Genomic DNA, 22441 nt, shown 5'->3' with positions numbered 1-22441 from the left:
ATATACCCTGGTCTAAATAAACTAAAAGTTTGCTGTTTTTTGGTTATTGTTGTCAGGACATTGCTCTTGCCTGAGGTCTACCAACCCTGGAAAGTATTATAATAATTCTGTACGTGCAGAAAGCATATCCACTATATGTGAGTATGGGGAGCTTGTCCTCTTATATAAAAAAACGTTTCTACATTTCCTCAAATATCACATTAAAAAAGGTTGCTTCTTGTGGCATAACTTTCAAGTTTTCTAATCATGTGTTACATATTTCCTTTCTAGCAAGTTTAGTGCTGTCATTCATTGTCTTATCCAAGATGGCTTATGGATAGTGTAGTGTAGATAAAATTTTACAAAGGAATGTTTCTCCTTTCTAGGATTAAGGACTGCATTCCACCGCTAAAAGTATGAAATAGTCTTGACTTGTATGTCTTTGTTTCATATATAGTAATGATGTAAAGAATGTGCATTAATTTGTTAAATCATTCTAGAAAACATTTAGAAATGTGCCCTAATCAAATAATTAGAGATGATATACTACAGTATTTTAGACAGTGCAATTAAAATTTCTTTACAACAACCATGAAATCTTTAAAAAACAACAAGGCAATGATATATCAGTTTTATGATCCAGTAGATGATATCTATTCTGGTCATAACCTTTTATCTGTGCCTCTACAGTAAATGTTATTTCACTTGAGGATTGTTTAATTTTAAAATATTATTAAAGTTACTCTCTTCTAATAAAGTGAAAAAGTATGAAGCTATCATCCTCATTGTGTGATCCACTTTGTAGTGTAGCTGTTCATGAGATTAATAGGCAGGACTTCAAGATAACTTTGTTTTGTATTAATATGATCCTGCTGTAGTACATATGCATATGTGTCTATAGGCATGAACACACCAAAACATGCGTGTGTGTCTGTGTGGTGTGTCTTTTTTCTCTGTTTGATAAAGCTATAATGCGTACAAGCCTGGGCTTTCTGATAATTTAACAACAGTTCATCAGGCTATTTCAGTTTGGATAATGAGATAAGTAAATGTGTGTCCTTATTCTACATCAGTCTACACAGCACATTCACTCTGAGAGAGTCAGCTTCCTAGCTTGGTCTTAAAAGAAGTGAAGGAGAAAGTCCATTATCTCTTCATATGACTTGATCAGATTAAATGGGCAGAGCTTAGGTTACTATACTCATTGCTTCTTAATTTTGCCTAAGAGTTTGCCTTGTTGTCAAGGACTGAGGCTCTCTACTTTGAGGCTACGAAAGGTATAGCTGAGAACTGGATGGTGTATCACACTGTCCTAAACCTACAGTCAAGGCTTATTGCAAGTTCTTACCCATCTTAATGAAAAGAAGCTTTAGAATTATGCATTAGTTAAGAATAAAATATTTTGATTATCTAGAAAGTTAGAAGTTTGATAGAATATAGTATTGCAAAGCTTTTGATATAATGTAAATTCATTATTTAGTGAACAGTATTTTTCCTGTATGTGCATTTCACTGAGTCAGTATAGAATGCCTCACTCAACCACAACCAATATTAACTGGGCTGGGGTAAACTGAGATCTGTGAACAGACACATCAAAAAGTCTGTACCACTCTGACCATTCTAATGAGACACTCCTTTCCTTCCTTGTGTAGTTGATATACCTATGTGACAGGAAGCAGAGAATTTAGTGGCTGAAATGGTTTTAACAGGGTCTCATACAGGACCCTTGCCATTTCTAACACCAGACTGTGAAGTCATGGGAACATCAAACCGCCATTCATTACCTTTACTATGCATAGGTTTATGTACATTGTTTTGTTTCCTTCACAATCTGTTTTACCAACCTGAAACCCATTCTGAACCCAAATATGAATTCATATAAAAATAAATACAAATTCATTATTTCACCTACCATCACCCAGAATGATACCACAGTACAAGCAGAAAATGATTGATTTCAACAAAGTTTCTAGTATCATTCTAAGGAGATCCAGTATCTGTCTGCCTGGGATGACATGATTGACAGATCTCGATGCTTTGCCAGAGATGGCCAGCATCTGTCACCCCTGGGCTTCCGGATACTGGCCAAGGCTCTTGCGACCCATATAGTGCCTTTTTTAGGTGGTCTTCCAAAGACCAAATTAGCACCATAACAGCTACAAACAAATGCAATCTGAGGGTCATGCTGCTCAATATTAGAAGTCTAAATCTCAAAATGCACTTGCTCAAAGCACTCCTTAAAATGGAGAACATTGACATTTGTGCTGTAACAGAGACCTGGTTTAAGGCAGCAGACAGTACCCCTGCACTACCAGGCTATAATTCATTCCATACTTTTCGGCCCCAGAACTTGGACCAAAGTTCCAAAGGTGGTGGTGTTTCCATATTCATAAAGGATGCGCACACCTCCAGACTGGTATCCCAACATAATGCATCAGAGATACTAAAGATGCAGCTACCATTGGGTAAGACAGCAATTCAGGTTGTAGCCTGTTACAGGTCCCCAAGCATGTCCCAAGATGCTCACTCCACGTTCGTAAGCACCCTGGAGAATATTAGGGTCCAACCTAACACACTCATACTGGGCGACTTCAACTACCCCTCCATTAACTGGGAAAACTACTTGTGTACCAATACACTTGCCCAACATTTCCTGCAATTCATTAATTCCAATGCCCTGGACCAGCTCGTTCTTACCCTCACTAGAGGTAGCAACATCCTTGACCTGGTCATTACTAACATGGGTGACTGTTGCTCTACACCAATAGTCAACTCCTCCCTGGTTAGATCTGACCACAAACTAATCACCTTGGAAATCCACATCCACCCCCCCCCCGCAAAGATAATCACCAAGAAAAACTTCTCCAAAGCTACAAAGCTAACTTTGGGCTCCTAAGAACAGAGGTGGCTAACTTCACAGCACCCATGCAAATGGAGAATAGTTGCATGACTGCTGAATCATACACCAATGCACTGTACGAACACGTACACAAATGCATGGATCTTGCCATACCCAATAGAACCAAGATGCTCTCCTCCATAAAATGAAGCCAATCTGGTGATCCCCTGCCATAAACAAACTCTACAACAGAAGGAGGAAACTGATGCAGAATAAAATGAAGTCCGAAGACTGGAAAAACTCCCTTATCAACCTCAGCAAAAAGTTGAGATCCCTCATCAAATCCTCTAAAGCTAGCTATTAAAACAGAATTTCAGCAGATAATAAAGACAACTAGAAGGCCTACTATAGTTATGTAAAGAACCTCCATGGCAATACTCAGATTTGCTCTGTGCAACTGCACAATGGTACCTCCTATACCGAGCCAACAGATGTTGCCAATATACTGGCCGACAGATTCAGTGCCAACTTTACCCCCCCAAAGGACCAATCACAATACCAGTAGATTGCCAGGCACCCAGTATTACTGCTGCACAGGTTAAAACAGCACTGTCCAAGGCCAAGAACACAGCTTCTATGGGACCTAACAGTATCCCTGGCTGTGTTTTGCATGAACTACAGAGTGAACTGGCACCTCACCTGTGTGCCCTGTTCAATTACAGCCTCACCTCAGGCTTTGTCCCTACCGAATGGTGCACTGCTATAGTCATCTCTGACTCCAAGTCAGACTGCCGACCAGTCATGAGTAGAGTCCCACAGGGATTGGTCCTGAGTCCTCTTCTGTTTGGTATCTACTTCTCAGAAGTCCAGTCCAACACAAAAGGACACTTGCTGACAAAGTTCGCAGATGATTGCAAGTTGGGAGCCATTACTAACTCCCCAAGTGATGTTGACATCCTACAGAAAGAGCTCACAGAGACCAATGACTGGTGTCAGGGCCATGGCGTTAAGCTCAATGCCCCCTTTGCAAAAAAACCCAGTTCCCATGAACTACCACATCAATGGTAGTCCACTGAACACAGAAGGTGTTATAAGAGATCTGGGAACACAGGTTGACAACAACCTCTCTTTTGACCACCACACTGCCACTGTGGTCAGAAAGTCCTTCTATGTGGCACACCTCATTACTAAGGGCTTTGCATCCAGGAAGAAAGAGGTCATTGTCTCCCTCTACTCTTCCCACATTAGGCCAATCATTGAGTACAATGCCCCATTTGGCATGCACCTCACTAGACATCTGCAACAACAGGAGAGGCCATAAAATTACCTCACAAAGAGGATCCTAGGCCTTAAACATGTCCTATATGGACAGACTCAAAACTACAAATATTCTCTGTCTCATATTGCCTACTTAGAGGGGATCACTGCTTGACTTACAAAGCCATGTCTGACCCAGCTCTGTTAGAAATGCTACATCTAAAGAAATCCCAGTCCTTCCACACCACATGCTCCAGAGACCTCAACCTCATTACCACAATCAGCAGAACTTGCTGGAGGGACAGGTTCATAACCCAGACATGCCCCATGCTATGGAATAGACTTCCCATGCATGTCAAACAGAGCACCTCACTGACTCTCTTCAAGATAAATCTTGATGAGTGGATGGGAAATAGAAAATTCACCCTGGGGATCACTCCAGTGGCTCTGCTCGACAGAAACATTTCCAGTGTAAGCCATGTTCCTCCTTTCTTTCAAAGGCAAATATTCCTTTTGGGTCTCACTGTCTCAAGAATATACATATTAGTGATGAAGGAACTAGATGTTTTCCTGGAAGACGAAAGCACACAAAACGGCAGTTTTGAAAAGCCGCACATTAAAATAAGGTACTAGAAGAATAAAAAAACTATATATATGGGTCCACTTTGTAATTTCGAAGTATTTCAAAATTACAAAGCCACATACTCACATTTCCGAAACCGGCAGAAGCGCGAAATTCAAAATCCTGAAGTACGGATATTTTGAATTTCTGCTTCCGGTGGTACGATATGTGGATGTTTGGGTTTACTTTCAGTAAGTTTGTATGTGTAGGTATGTTGGTTAGAGGTTTATTGTGTGTAAGTGTATGTTGTGACTGTTATGTGTGTGTTTGAGGGACTGTAAGATGTGTGTGTGTGTGTGTGTGTGTGTGTGAGTTTTGTTTGTGTTTCTGTTTGTGTGATCTCAGAGTTAGAATATATAAGTGGGGGGTGTGGGGCGCAGCCTCCCACATAGGAGGTGCAAGGGGGGCTTGTAGTTTAGATGAATTTGTTTGATTGTAGGGGGGGAGTTTTGTGTATGTTTATGTGTGTACTGTATGTGTAGTGTAATTACGGGATTTTTAATTTCTCGGCTGTGTGCTTTCGACTTTGTGAGTTGTGGTTGGGTTTTCGGCTTTGTGATTTCAAAATACTGAAATTCGAGATTTCAGTATTTCGAAATTACAAAGTGGACCTATATATATATATATATATATATATATATATATATATATATATATATATATATATATGTATATATGGGTCTACTTTCGTTCAATGAAAGCGCACTTTACCAAATCTGAAAAAGTTGACTCCAGTAGACCAAAAGTACAGTTTAACAAAAACACGCTATCGCGAAGTACACATCACCAAAGTATCAAAGACTGACATATACACTAAAAATACATTTTTGCATTGGTGGAAAGCCCCCTGCACCCCCCACACTCCCGGTAACTATATATACTAACTCCAAGATCGCAATACAGTGCGAAAATCATCACTGTACCACTATCTATATCAACAAGCCCCAACTGCTGTACAGCTCCCTTTCCCGTACAAGTGTAAATCATAAGGAAAAAACACTGCACCTGTTCTTCCACAGGATCCCGGAACTGCCAACCATTGTTCAGTGATGTGTACTTCGTGATAGTGCATTTTCGTTAAACTGCACTTTCACTTTACTGGAGTTGGCTTTTTCAGATTCGGTAAAGTGTACTTTCAGTGAACAAAAGTAGATCCATATATATATATATATATATATATATATATATATATATATATATATATATATATATATATATATATATATATATATTTATATATGGATTTACTTTGGGGACTGGAACTTTAAAATCTTCGAACTTCATGTGGTCAAGACTACAACATCAAAGTTTTGAAAGTTCGAAACTTCAATTAAAAAAACATTTTTTTTACGTTTATGCAGGGAGTAAACTTCCCCTGCACCCCCACACCCCCTGCTAATTATATATACCAACTCCAAGATCGCACTATAGTGAAGAGAATGGTAAATTTTTTGTTCCGTGCTGTATGGCGATCTCCATTTAAACCGTTTGAAATTTCACAATGTTGATCTTATGGTCTTAACCATATGAAGTTTGATGTTTTGAAAGTTTGAGCTTCCAAAGTAGACCCATATATATATATATATATATATATATATATATATATATATATATATATATATATATATATAAATGAGAAAATGACTTTGTAAATATCAAAAAATAAAAAAGAGAAATGACACTGAAGCAAAACTGTTGTTAAGTGCTTTCATTCTGTAATGCTGTCAGAACTACATCAGAATACTGTAAAGTAAAACTGTACTAAGTAATATAACAAGTGCACACCGTTTAAAAATGGTTGACAACATCTATGCAGAATAGAAATATATCAAAACAGAAATTACCCCATCAGCAATCTAGAAACAACCAGCTATAAATACAGTAGCTAATCAAAAAGAGTGGGGGGTCCAAATAGGCTTATACAAACCAGCGTAATGCACATTTGAGATTCATGTTCTCGTTCAGTCCCGGAACCATCTCAGCATTTAAAAGTAACTGCCAACGGAGTTCTTTTAGCTGCAGAAAAGTGTCAAAGTCACCAAAAAAACTGATCAATCTGTTCTAAAACTAGAAATTTGAAACCAGTAAAGTCATGGCATCTAATACTGTGGCATCCTAATGCGTTGGTTTCATCTTTTTTCCTAATAGTAGCCAGATGTTCCTTAACTCTGTCAGAAAGCCTTCTGATAGTTTTCCCAATGTAAAATACAGGACAGGTGTTACAGACCGCTGTGTAAACTACCATGGAGGAATGGCAGTCAAAATGTCTTTTAAACGAGACAAGGAAATTACAGTGTACAAATTTATATACATTTCCTAAGTACATTACAGAGCATACTATACATTTGCCACAATTAAACATGCCACAATCACTTCCTTTCTTGGGTTGGCTTAATAAGTAGTGCAGATCTTTATTTTCAAAGGAAGCTTTCAAAGTGTTTTTTTTTCTATGTGTAAACAATGGTTCTGTCCCTAAAGGGTAGCTCAAAGAATCGTGGGCTTTAATAATATTCCAGTTCTTGCAGATAACCTTCCTGATGGCTGCCATGTCCCTGCAGATGGGTAAAGGGAAGCTACAGTTTCTGTCGGTATTTTGCACAGTATGGTCTATTTTATGCTTTTTTTCAAACCAATACAATAGGATGGGTTTGTATTTATTGTGTCTTTCTAAGGCCACTTCACTGTAAATGTCTTGTACAAGCTGTCATGGGTAATGTCTACTGAAGAACATTTGAGACTGAAACTCACATTCTATACGAAAGATCTCTTCATCACTGATAATACTAGAAAGTCTAATAAACTGTTGGTTGACATTTTTCTTAAGAAAAAAAGGATGTTGACTGTTAAAATCTAAGAAGTTGTTTCTGTAGGTGTTTTTTCTAAACACGTTGGAACTGTGTGTGTCAGAATTTTCATTCAATGATAAAGTAGTGTCAGAGAAAGAGACTTCTGATCTGCAGCCAGTTACCAATGTTTTATTAGACTTAAGATTATTTTTAAGAAAAATTGAATTTGAAACTGTATTTTCACGAGGAAGAAGATACTGAGGATGTCACTCAAATAGATATTACTAGCTACACTCCAGGATTCAAAAGGAAGAGTTTTTTTTTAATCCAGTTTTAAATAGCACCTTACACACTTTTTTGAGAGTTTGTGAACATGACATAAGGTTGCTTTTAAAACTACTGAGTTACAACAGATAGTTTAACCTGACACCAGAGGAAAGACAAGCACTAACTGATTTTAAACATGACAGGCAATTACGGATAATGAAAGCATATAAGGGCATGGGGTTAGTGTTAATGGAAGAGAATGTTTACACACAAAATATTGAAGAAATGCTAGTGGACAATCAGTTTTACAAAGAAATCACCTTGGATTATATTTATTCCCATTTTGCCAGCATTGACCATTTATTGAAAAACTTAGAAACTAACCAACGCATTTCTCTGGAGGAATACCAATACCTGTTAGTTATGAATCCTAATCTAGGGAAACTTTTGGGTATTCCAAGAATTCACAAAAATGACACTGACCCACCGTTCAGACTTAACATCTCTAGTAAATGCAGTAAAACTGAAAATATTTCTGAGTATATTGGAGTTTTGAACCCACTAGTACAGTCTACTCGGTTTTATATTAAAGACTCTTGAGGTTTCCTTGATGAACTTTACAAATCTAGGATTGATTTCTCCAGATGCACCCTGGTTACAATGGATATTGTCACTCTATACACTAACATACCTCATTGAGAAGGACTTAAAGCCTTGGAGTTTCTTCTTAAGTACGCAGGGTTCACGAAGAGCAGAGTTAACACTCTGATTAGTTTAATAACAGTGGTTTTGAAAAACATTTTTTTTTATTTTAATTAAAAGATGTACCAACAGGTCAAAGGTGCAGCAATGGGTTCTAAAATGGCCCCAGCTTTCGCTAACCTGGTGTTAAGCACATGGGAGTTGGAGACTCTCATTTTTCTTCCTGGCTTCAGCAGTATTCACCTCTATAGGCATTTTATTGATGATATTATTTTTGTATGGGAAGGGTCTAAAACTGATCTGGATATTTTTATTGATGTTCTTTCCAACAGCATTTCTTATCTGGACTTTGTAGTTTCGGGTCTATATTAGAAGACCGAATGTTTAGGTGATCGAACACCTAAACATCGATCTTCTAATATCGAACCGCACAATGTCGAACATCCCAGGGAAACACATCCCTCGTCCACAATGCAAAAAAAATTACTTTACATCTAAATTAAGTGGGGGCTTCACCCCCCACACCCTCCCTAACTAAATATACCAACAGTAGGGAAATAGCAAACTCCGGCAAACAGCCAAGGGAAATCTTTACCTGTGTTAAATCGGCCGTTCGTTTTTTTATTTGGATATTAGATCGCTGTTTAGGCGTTCGATCACCTAAACATTCGGTCTTCTAATATAGACCCGTAGTTTCTGCCTGCGGATCAGAAGTCTCTTTCTTAGACACCACTTTATCAGTGAATGAAAATTCTGGCACACTCAGTTCCAACGTGTTTGGAAAAAACACCTACAGAAAAAACTTTAGACTTTAATAGTCATCCCTTTTTGTTAAGAAAAATGTTGTCAAGGGACAGTTTATCAGACTTTTCAGAATTATCAGTGATGAAGAGATCTTTTGTACAGAATGTGAGTTTCTGCCTCAAATGTTCTTTAATAGACATTTCCCACAACAACTTGTACAAGGCATTTACAATGAAGTGACTTTAGAAAGACACAATAAACACAAACCCATCCTATTATATGGGTTTGAAAACAAACATAAAATAGACCATATTGGGCAAAATACTGATAGAAACTGCAGCTTCCCTTTACCCATATGCAGGGACATGGCAGCCATCAGGAAGGTTATCTGCAAGAATTGGAATATTATTAAAGCCCACGATTCTTTGAGCAACCCTTTAGGGACAGAACCTGCGTTTATATATTAAAAAAACACCAGTTTGAAAGCTATTTATTAAGCCAAGACAGTAAAGGAAATGATTGTGGCAAGTTTAATTATGGCAAATGGATAGTGTGCTCTGTAATGTACATAGGAAATGTATATAAATTTGTACACTGTAATTTCCTTGTCTCTTTTAAAAGACATTTTGATTGCCATTCTTCCATAGTAGTTTACGTAGTGGTCTGTAACACCTGTCCTGCATTTTACATTTGGAAAATGATCAGAAAGCTTTCTGATAGAGTTAAGGAACATTTGGCTGCTATTTGGAAAAAAGATGAAACCAACGTGTTAGGACGGCACAGTATAAGATGTCACGACTTTACTGGTTTCAAATTTCTAGTTTTAGAACAGATTGATCAGTTTTTTGGTGATTTTGACACTTTTCTGCAGTTAAAAGAACTCGGTTGACAGTTACTTTTAAATTCTGAGATGGTTTTGAGGCTGAATGAGAAGTTGAATCTCAAATGTGCATTAAACTGGTTTGTATGAGCCTATTTGGACACACCCCACTCTTTTTGATTAGCTACTGTATTTACAGCTGGTTGTTTCTAAATTGCTGATGGGCTAATTTCTTTTTTGATAAGTTTCTATTGGATATTGATGTTGTCAACCATTTTTAAACAGTGTGCACTTGTTATATTACTTATTACACAGTTTTACTTTACAGTATTAGTTCTGATGAAGTACAGACAACGTTACAGAATGAATGATTTTAACAACAGTTTCACCTCAGTGTCGTTTCTCTTTTATTTTTTTATATTTATGAAGTCATTTTTGCATACAAGGTCTTTTCTTCATATTTAATAGTCTGGTTGTTTATGCATACACACACACACACACACACATATATATATATCTTCCACTTCCTTCACTTTCTTCCTTAGCTATATCCGCAAAAAAATCTTAACTAGTTATTATATTAAGCTCCATTATTCATGGTTCCATTTACCTCACAGCCATGAGCCAGCGCAAAGCCTCCACCCAAAAGGATTACAATACTCCATGGCATTTTTTCATGCACTGTTTTCCATGTCAGCAGTGCTGGTGGTGCTTTGAACTTTTTCTGCTTCTCTTCACCTGCACAAAAAATAGAGATATTAGCCAACCATGCTTGATGGGGTATATAACTGCTGTGAACATTATGCTTGATTTAAAATTTTACTTCACAGTCCATTTCTTTCCCTTTGTAGTATTAATTTTACTATACTTTGCCACTTTATGCAGTCCTTTTATTTTCCCGAACCAAAAACCTTGTCTTTACATCACATCATGATTAAGATGGCTTACACACTGCACAGCTGAATTTCAATAAGATATTAAAAATGTGTTTATTAATGTAGCAGATGTATGAAATGACTTTGCTGTTATGCAGAAACAGTATGTATGGTGATGGCCATGTGATTTCCTCAGAAACAGGATAGACTGAAACCAATACAGTCCCTGATTTTATCTTTATTAGACAAAGTAGTTTACCATTCTGTTTTAATGTGTGACATAATTGGAATAATTGGAGCTCTCTTTGTATATCACATGATTATTATTATATGAAATTAAATTCTGAATTCTAAGTTAAAACGAGAAACAAGGAAAGGGTCATAGTTCTGATATGACAATAAAGTGCCTATACTAAACAACATATAATTCATAATGAATGTGGAAAAAGAGCTGAATAATGGTACACAAGTGAAAGCCACTATCAGTACTGTGCACGTAGATAAAAGCCAGAAAACAAATTAAATATATCATCACATATCTATGGATGGAGAAAGTGTTGTGCAGTTAATGACAATGCAGTGCAGTTACAAATGTTTGGCAATAAATGGTGTCAGATAAACCAAGCTATTTTTATAATTGTTGGGATGATCATGGCAGTTAGGGCCAGCACTACTGACCAACAGATGAAGATGAAAGTAAGTCAGGTAGTGTCAGTACCATATCTGATGCATACAGAACTCAGTACCAATGAGCAATTGGGCCAGTACCATATGGACATGGTGACCCTTTGTAGCCTATGCTATGTTATGGTGATTCAGAGTGCTGACAGTCAAATATTATTAATGAAAATGTTTACAACATTCAGCATACTGGTCATAAGCACATTTTAGAGACCAGCCACGGGCATTACAGGTATCCCTGAATCCTAAGCAAGCATAATCCTCCATAACCTCACCAGTCTAAAATGGCCCCACTTGCAGGTGGGCATACTCACAAGCATGCCTCACAGTCAACTTAAGTACATGCCTGTGATTGATGGCTTTGATCCTATCACAGGTCTGCTCAGGGCCATCAGTGCTGTTGACTGCATCTGTGTTGCAACATGTGCACCCTACCTAGATTATGTTGCTGCATACCTCATCTTCTGAGAATTCCACTTTGTGTGCATGCAAGTTGCATGGAAGCAACATGGCACATCATGGAGGCTAGTGTCAGACACCTACGTAGAACCTATGATGTCAATATTTAGTAAGGTCATGCCCAACAACATGCATTCCTGGAAGGCAGAATGTCATATGGCTAACAGTCAAGTGCAGGCTTACAACAGGGCACACCATCAAACATGCAGTAGCAGTGCATGCATCACTGACCTCAATAACATGTGCTACTGCTTCCTGGATGATCTAGTGGCAGCTTGCATTATCATACAGCAGAAGTGTATGTGTGTGTGACATGACTGTTGTATGCTGCATAGTATATACAGTACATAGCCACAAGTGGCTCATCTAGCTTCTGGTGCTGGTCCATGATGAGACACTTCAACCCCTTAGTTCTTCATTTGAAAAAAGAAAAGAAAAGAAAAACCCTGGCCTGCTACAGCTTTACCACACATGAAATGCTGAAGCTGTGAAGTGCATTATTTCTGTACTGGCATTCAGAAATGTTGATACAGAAAAGAATGCAGGAACCACACTGCACTTCCTGATCATGCCCCCTAACACCTTGCACCTGGGGAGGCTGCTTCCATTGCTCTCCCTTGCTATACTTCAGATAGCATGATTTGACATGATAGTTGCTGCTCCATCAACATCTACACTGGAATAACTTCCATATGTAGGGTACACCTATGAAGTACACTTGCGTAAGTTAAATTTACCATAACAGTAGATGTTCAAATGATCACTGCTGCAGGGGTCTTAGCTATATGGGTTATATCCTGTCAAGGATATAAGATATAACAGTTAGCTAGCTTCCAAATCTTCAGGGTACCTTCCATGTGCCCAAACTGTCAGGCAACTTGAGCTGCGCTGACTAAAATATGTTTGGGCACAAAGCCCTTTACAGCTTTCCTGCTAGCAGAGAGGGAGGGAGGCTGAACTCTGAAAGGACAATGCTAGGAACAAAAATAAATGTCCATACCCTGGCATAAAACACACACCAAAAACAAGGAGGATGGAGGCAGGGAGTGGCTACTGCAGCAGTGATAACTGAAACATCTACTGTAAGTTTAACTTTCACAACTGTACTACATTCATCATATTGATCACTGCTGCAGTAGCCTTAGTTATATGGGGAGATTACCTTAGCTAATTACATGTGGGAGGTGAAAGGAAAAGAGTCCAGGAAGCCTGGATAATGGTCCTAACAAAGCTTGATCTTGATCTAGAGAAGGAATTTAACTTATAGTGCTTTGTAAAAGTATGTAAACAGGACCTAGTAGCAGCTCAAAGAATACTTCTAGAATTGAATCCTTTCCAAAAAGCCACAGATGAAGCCATGGCTCTTGTAAAGTGGACCTTGACCCTGCCTGGAATAGTTTTGCTATGGTGAGTATAACAATAGGTAATAGTCTTAGACAACCATTTGGAAACAGTTTGTTTTGAAACAGGCTGACCCTTCTTACTTTCAAAAGAAATGAATGCTTGATCTGAAGATTTGAAAGATTTAGTTCTGTCAAGATATTACATGAGTAGTCTGTGGACATCTTAGGAATGGAGAATCTTTTCTGCTTCATTTTTATGTTCAGGAAAGAAAACAGGGAGATGGACAGTTTGCTTAAAGTAAACTCAGATACCACTTTAGGCATAAAAGAAATATTAGTTCTCAAAGAAACTCTGTTCCTCTGGAAAATGAGATAGGGTTGACTCACTGTACTACCTTGCAACTCAGATACCCTTCTTGCAAACATCACAGCAATCAGTAAAACCGTATTTCATGTTATGAACCTCAAGGCTGCCAGATTAGCTGTTTCAAATGGAGCAAATTATGATCCCAAGAAGGGGCCACTGGTTTTCATGAAGGCCTCTTATGCAAAACACCTTTCAAGAACATTTTCACATGAGACTGCATTGAAATAGGAGGATCCATGGGCAGACATACTGATATCGCTAATAAATAAACCTTCATAGAAGAATAAGAAATGCTGGCCATAGAGTAGTAACTTACACAAATATTGTAAAATCAGAGAACAACTAGCCCTGAATGGGAGAGTGGTTATGTTGATGACACCAACTAGAAAACCTTTTCCATTTGCTAATATATGATTTTCTAGTAGCAGGCTTACTTGTATTCATTAGTACATGTTGCACTTATTCAGTAAACATGAACCTAAAGGGAATGAGGACCCCTTATCATCCAGGCAGTCAATTTAAGTTGACTGATGTTGGGGTGTATCAAACACCCTATTCTTGTTTGAGTAGATCCAGTCTGTGAGGAAGCATGTGGTAACTGCCTCTGGCCATTTCCAAAATAAGGGAGAATCATCGCTGTCTGGGCCAGAAGGGAGATACCACATTGATCTTGGGGGATTCATTATGAATCTTCAGAACTACCTTGAATACTAGTGAAAAGGTAGAAAAGTATACCTGAGAATTCCTGTTCAAGGAAAAGAAAAGGCAACTGTCTTCCAGACCTTCTTGCATGAAGTTCTGGAACAGAATCTTGCCATCTGATTGTTCAGAGAGGAGGTAAAGATATCAACTTGATGAACTCCCCAAAGATATAGCAAATCTTGGAAGCCCCCCCATCTGTTTTCCATTCATGAGGGTCTGCCTTGTTGTTCCTCAGCTTGTCTGTTTCACAGTTTTGCTCTGACAGAATGCAAGATGCCTGTAGAGAGAGAGATTGTGCTGTGAAGCTATATCCCAAGCTAACATGGCTAGTCTGCAAAGGGGGTACAACCTGGTCTCCCCTTGCTTGCTGATGTACTACATGACTGTGGTGTTGTCCTGGGGACAAAAGATGATTCAGAGTGTTGAGTACCTTGATCAGGGCAAGCATATGCTTGATATGTATGTGCTTGCATCTGTTCTTAGTGTCCCACACCCCCTACACTTTTATTCCTGTTGAAACTGCTCCCCAAGCAAAGTCTGAAGTGTCTTTGGTGGCTGGCTGCTTTGGAGCAGTGAGAAAGAAGGGGAGACCTGGATTTAAGGATATATGTTATTTCCACCAAATGATTTCTCTTCTGACAAACTCCAGTACTGAGATTCAAAAGATAAAGGGTGCTGATGCTGGGACCAAATTTTAGATACCACAGTATCTTTCTCGTGTGAAGTCTTGCCAGGGTATCATGAGAATCATAGATGCCATTAGACCCAAAATCCTGAGGTATTCCTTTGCAGTGACTGAAGTCTGAGTGGAACACCTTAGAAATAGATCTACATAAATATATATTATATTCCTGTGAAATAAAACATCTTTGAACTGAGGTGTCCAGTTCACATCCTAGGAACTCAATCCTGTAATCAGGAATGACTTTTGAATGTTCTCTTGGAATCCCAGATTGTGTAAGAGATCTCTCACCCAAGAGAAAGATTCCTGACACTTTGAAAAAAAAAACTACAGAAAGACAAGCAAGTTGTCTAAATATTGAAAAACATGGACACCTTGTAGTCTGCAATGCACTATAACTGGAGATAGACACCTTGTGACCACTCTTGGTGCAGTGGATAGTCCAAAGGGCAAGGCACAGAACTGATAATGCAATCCAGATGCACAAAACTTTAAGAAAAGTCTGAATTCTGGATGAACAGGGATGTGATGATGAGCATCTTTTAAGTCTAGTGTTGTCAGAAAATATGAATGAGGAAGAATTTGGGCACTCACAAATAGGTTTAGGAAAGAAAGATCCAGAACTGGTCGCCAAGAACTGTATTTCTTTCTTTGGCACTAGGAACATCCTTGAATAAAAATCCTTCTTCACCTGGGAAGGAGGAACTGACTCTATCACTCCTTGGAGCATGTAACGGAGAACCGGTGGAAACAAAAGAGTCTGATTTGGAGGATGAGGAATGACCCCCTGGAAAAGAGGAATTTCTTCTCACTGCTATCTGTAACACTGATGAATGATTTTTTGAACTCATTTGTCTGAAACTATCTGTTACCAAAGAGAAAAATGGAGATCCAAACTTTATGGAAGAAAAAAAAAGGGCTAGGGTGGGGAAGAGTCCACAATTTCTCTTGAATAGTCATTCAAACTTGTTGGACTGTCCCTGGTTTTCGGAGGTCTGAGAGTTCTTTTTGGAACCCCCTTGCCATTTCTTCTTAGACATCTATGTACCTGTATTTTGTTCAGACTGTTTATTGGCAAAATTGGATGAGGAAATAGAAAAATACCTTGGAAAATCTGGAAAAGTAGGGCTGAAAAATCTTACAAATTCTCTGGATTAGCTTACTCTGTAATCACTTCTGCAGCAGAAGGACCAAATGCTAAATCTCTCTCTAAGGGAGAATTTAAAATCTCATTTTTAACATAATCTGGGAGGTTCTGAGAATGCAGCCATGCAAACCTATTCAAGCAGTACCAGTGGCCATAGCCCTGAAAGAAGTATCAACAGACTCACACATACACTGTAAACAATGAGTAGTGAGCTGTGCAATGGGGAAACTATGTTACTTAAATAAGATTTTTCCTCACAAGAAGAAACTGCAGATAAAGCATTCCTCATACTTACTCAGTTTGTCAGAACAAACGTTAATATATGAGCCTGACAATTATAAATTCTGAAAATCAAAGTTGCAGAAGTATACACTTTTTTCCCATACTTCTCAATAATTTCCCATCCTTATCAGAAAAAGTAGGCTTGGAATTAATTAAGTGCTTAGCAGCAGTGAGATCAGCTAAAGCTATAGCTGCTGGTTCAGGTTTGGGAATAGTGAAAAAAAATTTAAAAGACTGAGGAACTTTATACATCCTATCGGCCTTTTGGGGGGCAGCCTGCTGACTATCAAGAAAATTACAGGCAGTAGCCCACACATCCTCTAAAGCAGACAGAACAGGAATAATGGGTGTAGGTTTTGGAAAATCCTTCTGTAACAACTCACATTATTTTCTGAGGGACTAAGAAACCCCTTTATTCTCCCACTAAAAACACTGCCACATTCTAGCAACACTCTCAAAGAAAGTGAAATCAGAATCAGAAAAAGAGCACTCCTCTAAGTCTGAATCAGAAATCTGAGAGGAAAAAATGTTATCCATCCCTGCATCTTCCTCTTCAGATTCAAAATCTTGACTCTCTATAACCTCTTCTGGAAATGAGGGATCCCTCTTTCTTTTACCAGAAACTACTTTACAAGAAGGATCTATAGCTTGAATTAAACCCTGAGCCGGACCCAATAAACTACTTCTATCCAAAGTAAATTGAAGATGAGTAGAAACATGTTTGGTTTTCTGATTCTTTTTGAGAGGAAGAATGGGACCAAACATATTAGTAATGGCAGCTGCAGCTTCCCAGGGGATGTGCACAGCATTCTGACACAATAGGGAAACCTACCCTGTTCCCTCTCCTAGGATCGACAAGCGTGGCTCTCCCTTTTCCACTGAGGGGACCCCAACAGCTGCAGAGGACGTGGCTAACCCTGGGTGCATAGTAGCAGTAGGTGCTACACCAGAGAGATCCAGGGTAAAAGATGAGTGGTCGGAGGTACAACATATGGCCATAGGACTGTCACCCACCAGTGGCTGAGGCAAATTGCTAGCCTGCTGTGGTGGCAAAGGCTGTTTGATTAATTTATTCAGGGTGGTAGGAGAAAGCTAAAATGAAGAACAAGAGTAGAGGGAATCTAGTGCTGAACATTGGGATGCAGTTTGGGAAAGTAGGGGCAGGGGTTTTGATACAGGACTTTATAAATAAATACAGATGTTAATAAGGCAGACCCTTCAGAGACTGGAGGTCATCCTATTTTAACATGAGAATTCCATTACTACTTATCTGTATGGAGCTTTTAATAGGAATCTGCAGAATGTATTGCTTGAAATCCTCAGAATGTGGCCAGGGTACTAGTGGTGAGAATAGGACTGCACATTCAGTTGTATTACCAGGTCCATATCTCTTGATATCTGAACTGAGCATGTATAGGTTGCATCTTCTTATTTTTTAGTAACTTTTGAGCAAGACCATACTTAAAAGGCATTTATAAAGGTGTTTATAAAGAACATTATTGGGCCTTAAACCAAGTTTCTTTTTCCCATGCTTCTGTAAATGGTGTTGATCAGTGAGGCAGAGCAGTAATACCACAGTATCCTTTTCAAAGTTACACTGTCACATAGTAAACTGATGTTGTTCAAATGTCTTAACTGAGTTAATGCAGAGGTTTCGATCATTTCTGATAATGGTGGGGGAGGAGGAATATGGCTCTGAAGTTGACAATTTTTAGGCTCATCAGTTTTAAATCGGGATTACTTAAACAGTTTTTAAAGGTCTGGAAAGAAACTTTTGGAGATAGACTAGAATATCAATATTTGATGAACGCGAATGGTGCTGAAGGTATTACAAGCATTGATAAGATTATGAGTAAGCCAATCAGAGCCTGTTTTTTCATGGCTGGGGATTTTTTTTTTTTTTTTTAACAAAAAATTAGTCTTAAAAAGAAATAGAAAAAGTGTTGGAAGGGGTTGAGGAATTCAGATGGGATATGAGATATCGGGATGTTGAAGGGAGACTTGAAACAACTATTCTTTCTTGGTGTTTAGAGAGATCCAAAAGTATTTGCCAGTGTATGTAGATCACAGCAAAGCTTGCCATCTATCTCAAGGGTTATCTTATGTGATTGCTAAGCTCACCTAACCAAGTGGCTTTTCACTAAAATGCTTCAATGGATGCCTAATCAAGTAGTTGGATTTATAGATCACCATTCTGAGAGACGAAATTACTTGTATGTGGCTCAAGCTTTCCTGTTTTTATTAAAATAGCCTTTTCAGAGCTTAATTTAGTCAGATGGAAGTGTTTGCTGTAAGCCTCGTCTTCCTCACAAGAAAGTAATGTTAATTCACTTGAAACAGTTAGATAACTCATAATAACCAGAATTTAATACATTAAAGATAGTGCAGGGACTAATGTTTAATCACAAGGCAGACACAAAGGAGAAACTGATAAACAAAAACAACAAAGAACAGGATATTTAAACCCAGGAATGTAAAGTATATTCCACTCCCTTTAAACGTAATGAAATATATTGTGCAACAAGTACTACTGAGCAAACCTAAAGCAGGCTTAATGGAATAACGAGGGTACAGTATTCTGCTCTAAGCTGCTGCCATAGGCTTATTAAGGAACTACCAACCTTCTTTTCCTTGGTTTGCATCTTCGGTAGTTTCTGTCTTTCGAGTCAAGCAACATGGTATCTCAGAAGGAATTAGGAACAAAAGCACAGAAATGAAGAGAGCAACTGTAGCATCGGTGACAAAACTGAAAAAATAAAAAAGAAACCAAAACTATAAGCAAGAAAAATTGAATACACAAATTTATTGTCGGAGTACCATGAGGTAATAACTCTTTCTTTCTGCAGTAAAATGTGCAAGTATTTCACTCCTATTTCTGGTAGCTTTGCGCTTGTGTTATCAGAGTATAAATAAATTCAGGCATATTGTATATGCAATGTTATAAGACCAGCACTTTGTTTCTACTGAAGAGTGAAGTTTGCATTGTAAAATAGATGTCATAAAACAGTATTGACAAAACATTAACTTGCAACATCATGGGGAGTCAAAACATCAGAAAAAAAAAAAAAAAAAAAAACAACGTATTGACATCTGAACCATTGAATCTACTAAAATAAGTGTGTTTTGCAGAGGTCCTCCACACCCCTGCAACCATACATATACTAACTCCAAGATCACGCATCGGTGCAGATAAGGGGAAAAAAACTTACTTTACTGTTCTGTAATGACATATTATTGCACTGTTTGGTGATTGTACATTACAGTACCTGGCAAACAGGCAATAATTTTGAATTAAAATTCATATAACTTCCAGTATAATCTCTCAGAATATAAGTAACAAAAACAACAGCAAAGCAAAGACAACAAATACAATGAAAAACAAAGACCAGGAACCCCATGAATAAAATGTATTCCTCTCTGACATCTCGGCTTACACTGCTTTCTTGGAGTACACAGTTACTTCACATCACACACTTGGTTTATATACACTGCTAAATAAGCAATTAAACAATAAAGTCATCAGGTAATACCATCAAACACTTAAAATATTTAAAGTAAGACATGCCAATTAAAATCAACACTCATACCCTTTGGAAACAAAGTATCAAACTTTAATGTATACACTGCTTCTTTATGAAGAAGTTTATTCTTGCTGGCTTTTTGACTGCTCCTATGCTGCTTGTCTTGCCAGAGAAATATGCCAGTAGTCATCTAACATTATTTTAGAAACTTGAAGAACATTGCTTGTGGGAGATGGCATAAACAAATAACATGTTGAGTAAGATAAACATAAAGATGGTGGTTGCCTGGTAAGCACCCTCTCAATGGAGCTCCTGCTTATTAGCACTTAAATCACTTTAAAAGCTCACAATACTTAACTAAAAAGGAGAGATCTGAAAAATAATTGCTACCTACTTCCGAAAGTGGCTAAAAAGTGGACAGTTACCATAATTAACTGTGGTAATCCAGCTTAAAACCCCTCTGGGTACTTCAAGAGGCACTGCAACATATGCAAGCTACAGGCCTGAAAACTCGTATCTCTGCAGTCAGAAAGGCAATACCTGCTTCAAGCAACCATTTCAAAATGTCTAAGGAAACAGATAGTATGGACTGCCAGACGACTAAAACCAAGTTATCAGCAATAGCCTCTCCTGAAGAGGAGGTTATTTCCAAAAGGCAGAAGGTAACAAAACAACAAGACCTTCCTAAATCTTGCACAAAACAAAAAAACGAGAATAATATTCAAATGGATGAACTCAAACTAGATCTTTTGCAACTTCAATCTGCAGTACAAGGCTTCTCAGAGCAATTATCAAAATTTGGAACTACAATTAACCAGATAGCACAACACATGGATCACATTGAAGCTGAAACGCATGTAAATGAGCACCAGCTGGAACTACTGAAAGAAGAATTGAGTACCAAAAATGCTGAACTCACAGAGATAAAACACAAACTCCTAGATTTAGAGGCTAGGAGTCAACAAAACAACATCCTGATAAGGGGTGTACCAGAGATACCAGAGAGCTATGAGCACAATCATCTAACATCTGTAGCCAAACAAATCTTTTACTCCTTACTACACTCCGGTGATGGCTTTAGGGAGATCGTAATAGTAAAGGTCCATCATGCAGTGTACAGAAAACAAACTCCGACATCCCAAGGCAAATATACGCCAAACTTTTGAATTTTCAAGATGTGCAAAACATTCTAACAGTGGCTAAAATCCAAAAGCAATTAATATGGAATGGGTATAAAATAACAATATCACAGGACCTTCCTCTTGCGATCAAGGAAAAGCCCCAGAAACTCTCACCATACTGTGCAGATCTCATCAAGCACAAAATAAAATTCCAGTTGCGTTACCCAAACACTTTACTTTTCTTCTACAAGGATGTCAAATATTCAATGGACTCACCAAAAGAAGCAAAATCTGCATTTATTAAAGCCTTTGGTAAAATGCTAAAGCACTGAAAGTGTGAAGCACTCCCAGACCAGTAGATAATACTTTTTCTTTGTACTTAAAATGATATTCGTTTTTGGCATTAGTTCTCTTGCTAGTGCTATAACTTGCATTATTCAGGCTAATTCCATTTTCCATTTTTATGAACCGGAAATTCACAAGTACCTGAACTGTAGACACATAGGAACAGAATTGCCAGAAATTGTTGGGTATTAGGATCCTTATAATGAAACAACTTCCTGTGATGTCACATAGAGTTCCCCCAGGTCCTGTACCATACCAGCATAGCCAATGCTATGAAGATGAATGGGTGTTGATGTAAAATCCTAATTAATTAGTTGTTCAAAGTAACAAAGGAAAAATGCCTTAACAACTATATCTTTTTTCTATGTATTACTTAAGATCAAGATTGAGCTGCGCTATACTCTTGAATCTTGATGCTATATATTTTGAAGACGTTTTACTATCCTGAATATCCCTTGCAGTTAGTTGGTTCATTTCCCTGTTATTTGCTTTATTTTGTGCAAGGGGCTGGGGGGATAAGCCTTTACTGGCACTCGGCAATCAAAAAGGTGGATAAATAATTTTTTATAGGGGGTGCCAGCCCATCACAGGTTACGTAGTCATAGGCAGCATTACAGATAATTTTAAGGGTCAGTATTTCACCTATGAATTGTCTTCTGGGAGTAAGCATGCCTTCTAAATATGGACTGATAACATTGTCATAGACATCATTTAAGAGTAGCAAAGGGGTAAGGTTAAACTGATTTCTTTGCAATCACTGCATTATCTGCTAAAACCCTAACATAAAGTGCCTAGATATTGGCCCTGCTATTTTCTTGTTATAATTAAAACATCAGAGATATTTTGGTTTTGATAATACTATGCTGTACTGCAATGTACTACTACAAGCTTAGTGAGTCT

General features: G+C 38.1%; 1 protein-coding gene across 1 annotated transcript in view; it reads right to left on the bottom strand.

The window, feature by feature from the left end:
* SLC13A2 (solute carrier family 13 member 2) overlaps positions 1-22441 on the bottom strand; it is a 688970-nt gene that overhangs the window by 277454 nt on the left and 389075 nt on the right. Inside the window, exons 7-8 of the mRNA XM_044054394.1 lie at positions 19176-19300; positions 10627-10754 (exon numbers count right to left, since the gene is read on the bottom strand). Coding sequence (XP_043910329.1) covers positions 10627-10754; positions 19176-19300 — 253 coding nt within the window. The remainder of the gene's footprint in view (positions 1-10626; positions 10755-19175; positions 19301-22441) is intronic.

This window comes from Protopterus annectens, chromosome 13.part0 (genome assembly GCF_019279795.1).
Source record: "Protopterus annectens isolate FY-2018-M chromosome 13.part0, PAN1.0, whole genome shotgun sequence".
Taxonomy (NCBI): Eukaryota; Metazoa; Chordata; order Ceratodontiformes; family Protopteridae; genus Protopterus; species Protopterus annectens.
Note: the sequence above shows the minus strand (reverse complement) of the source record. Positions and strands in the feature narration are given on the sequence as shown.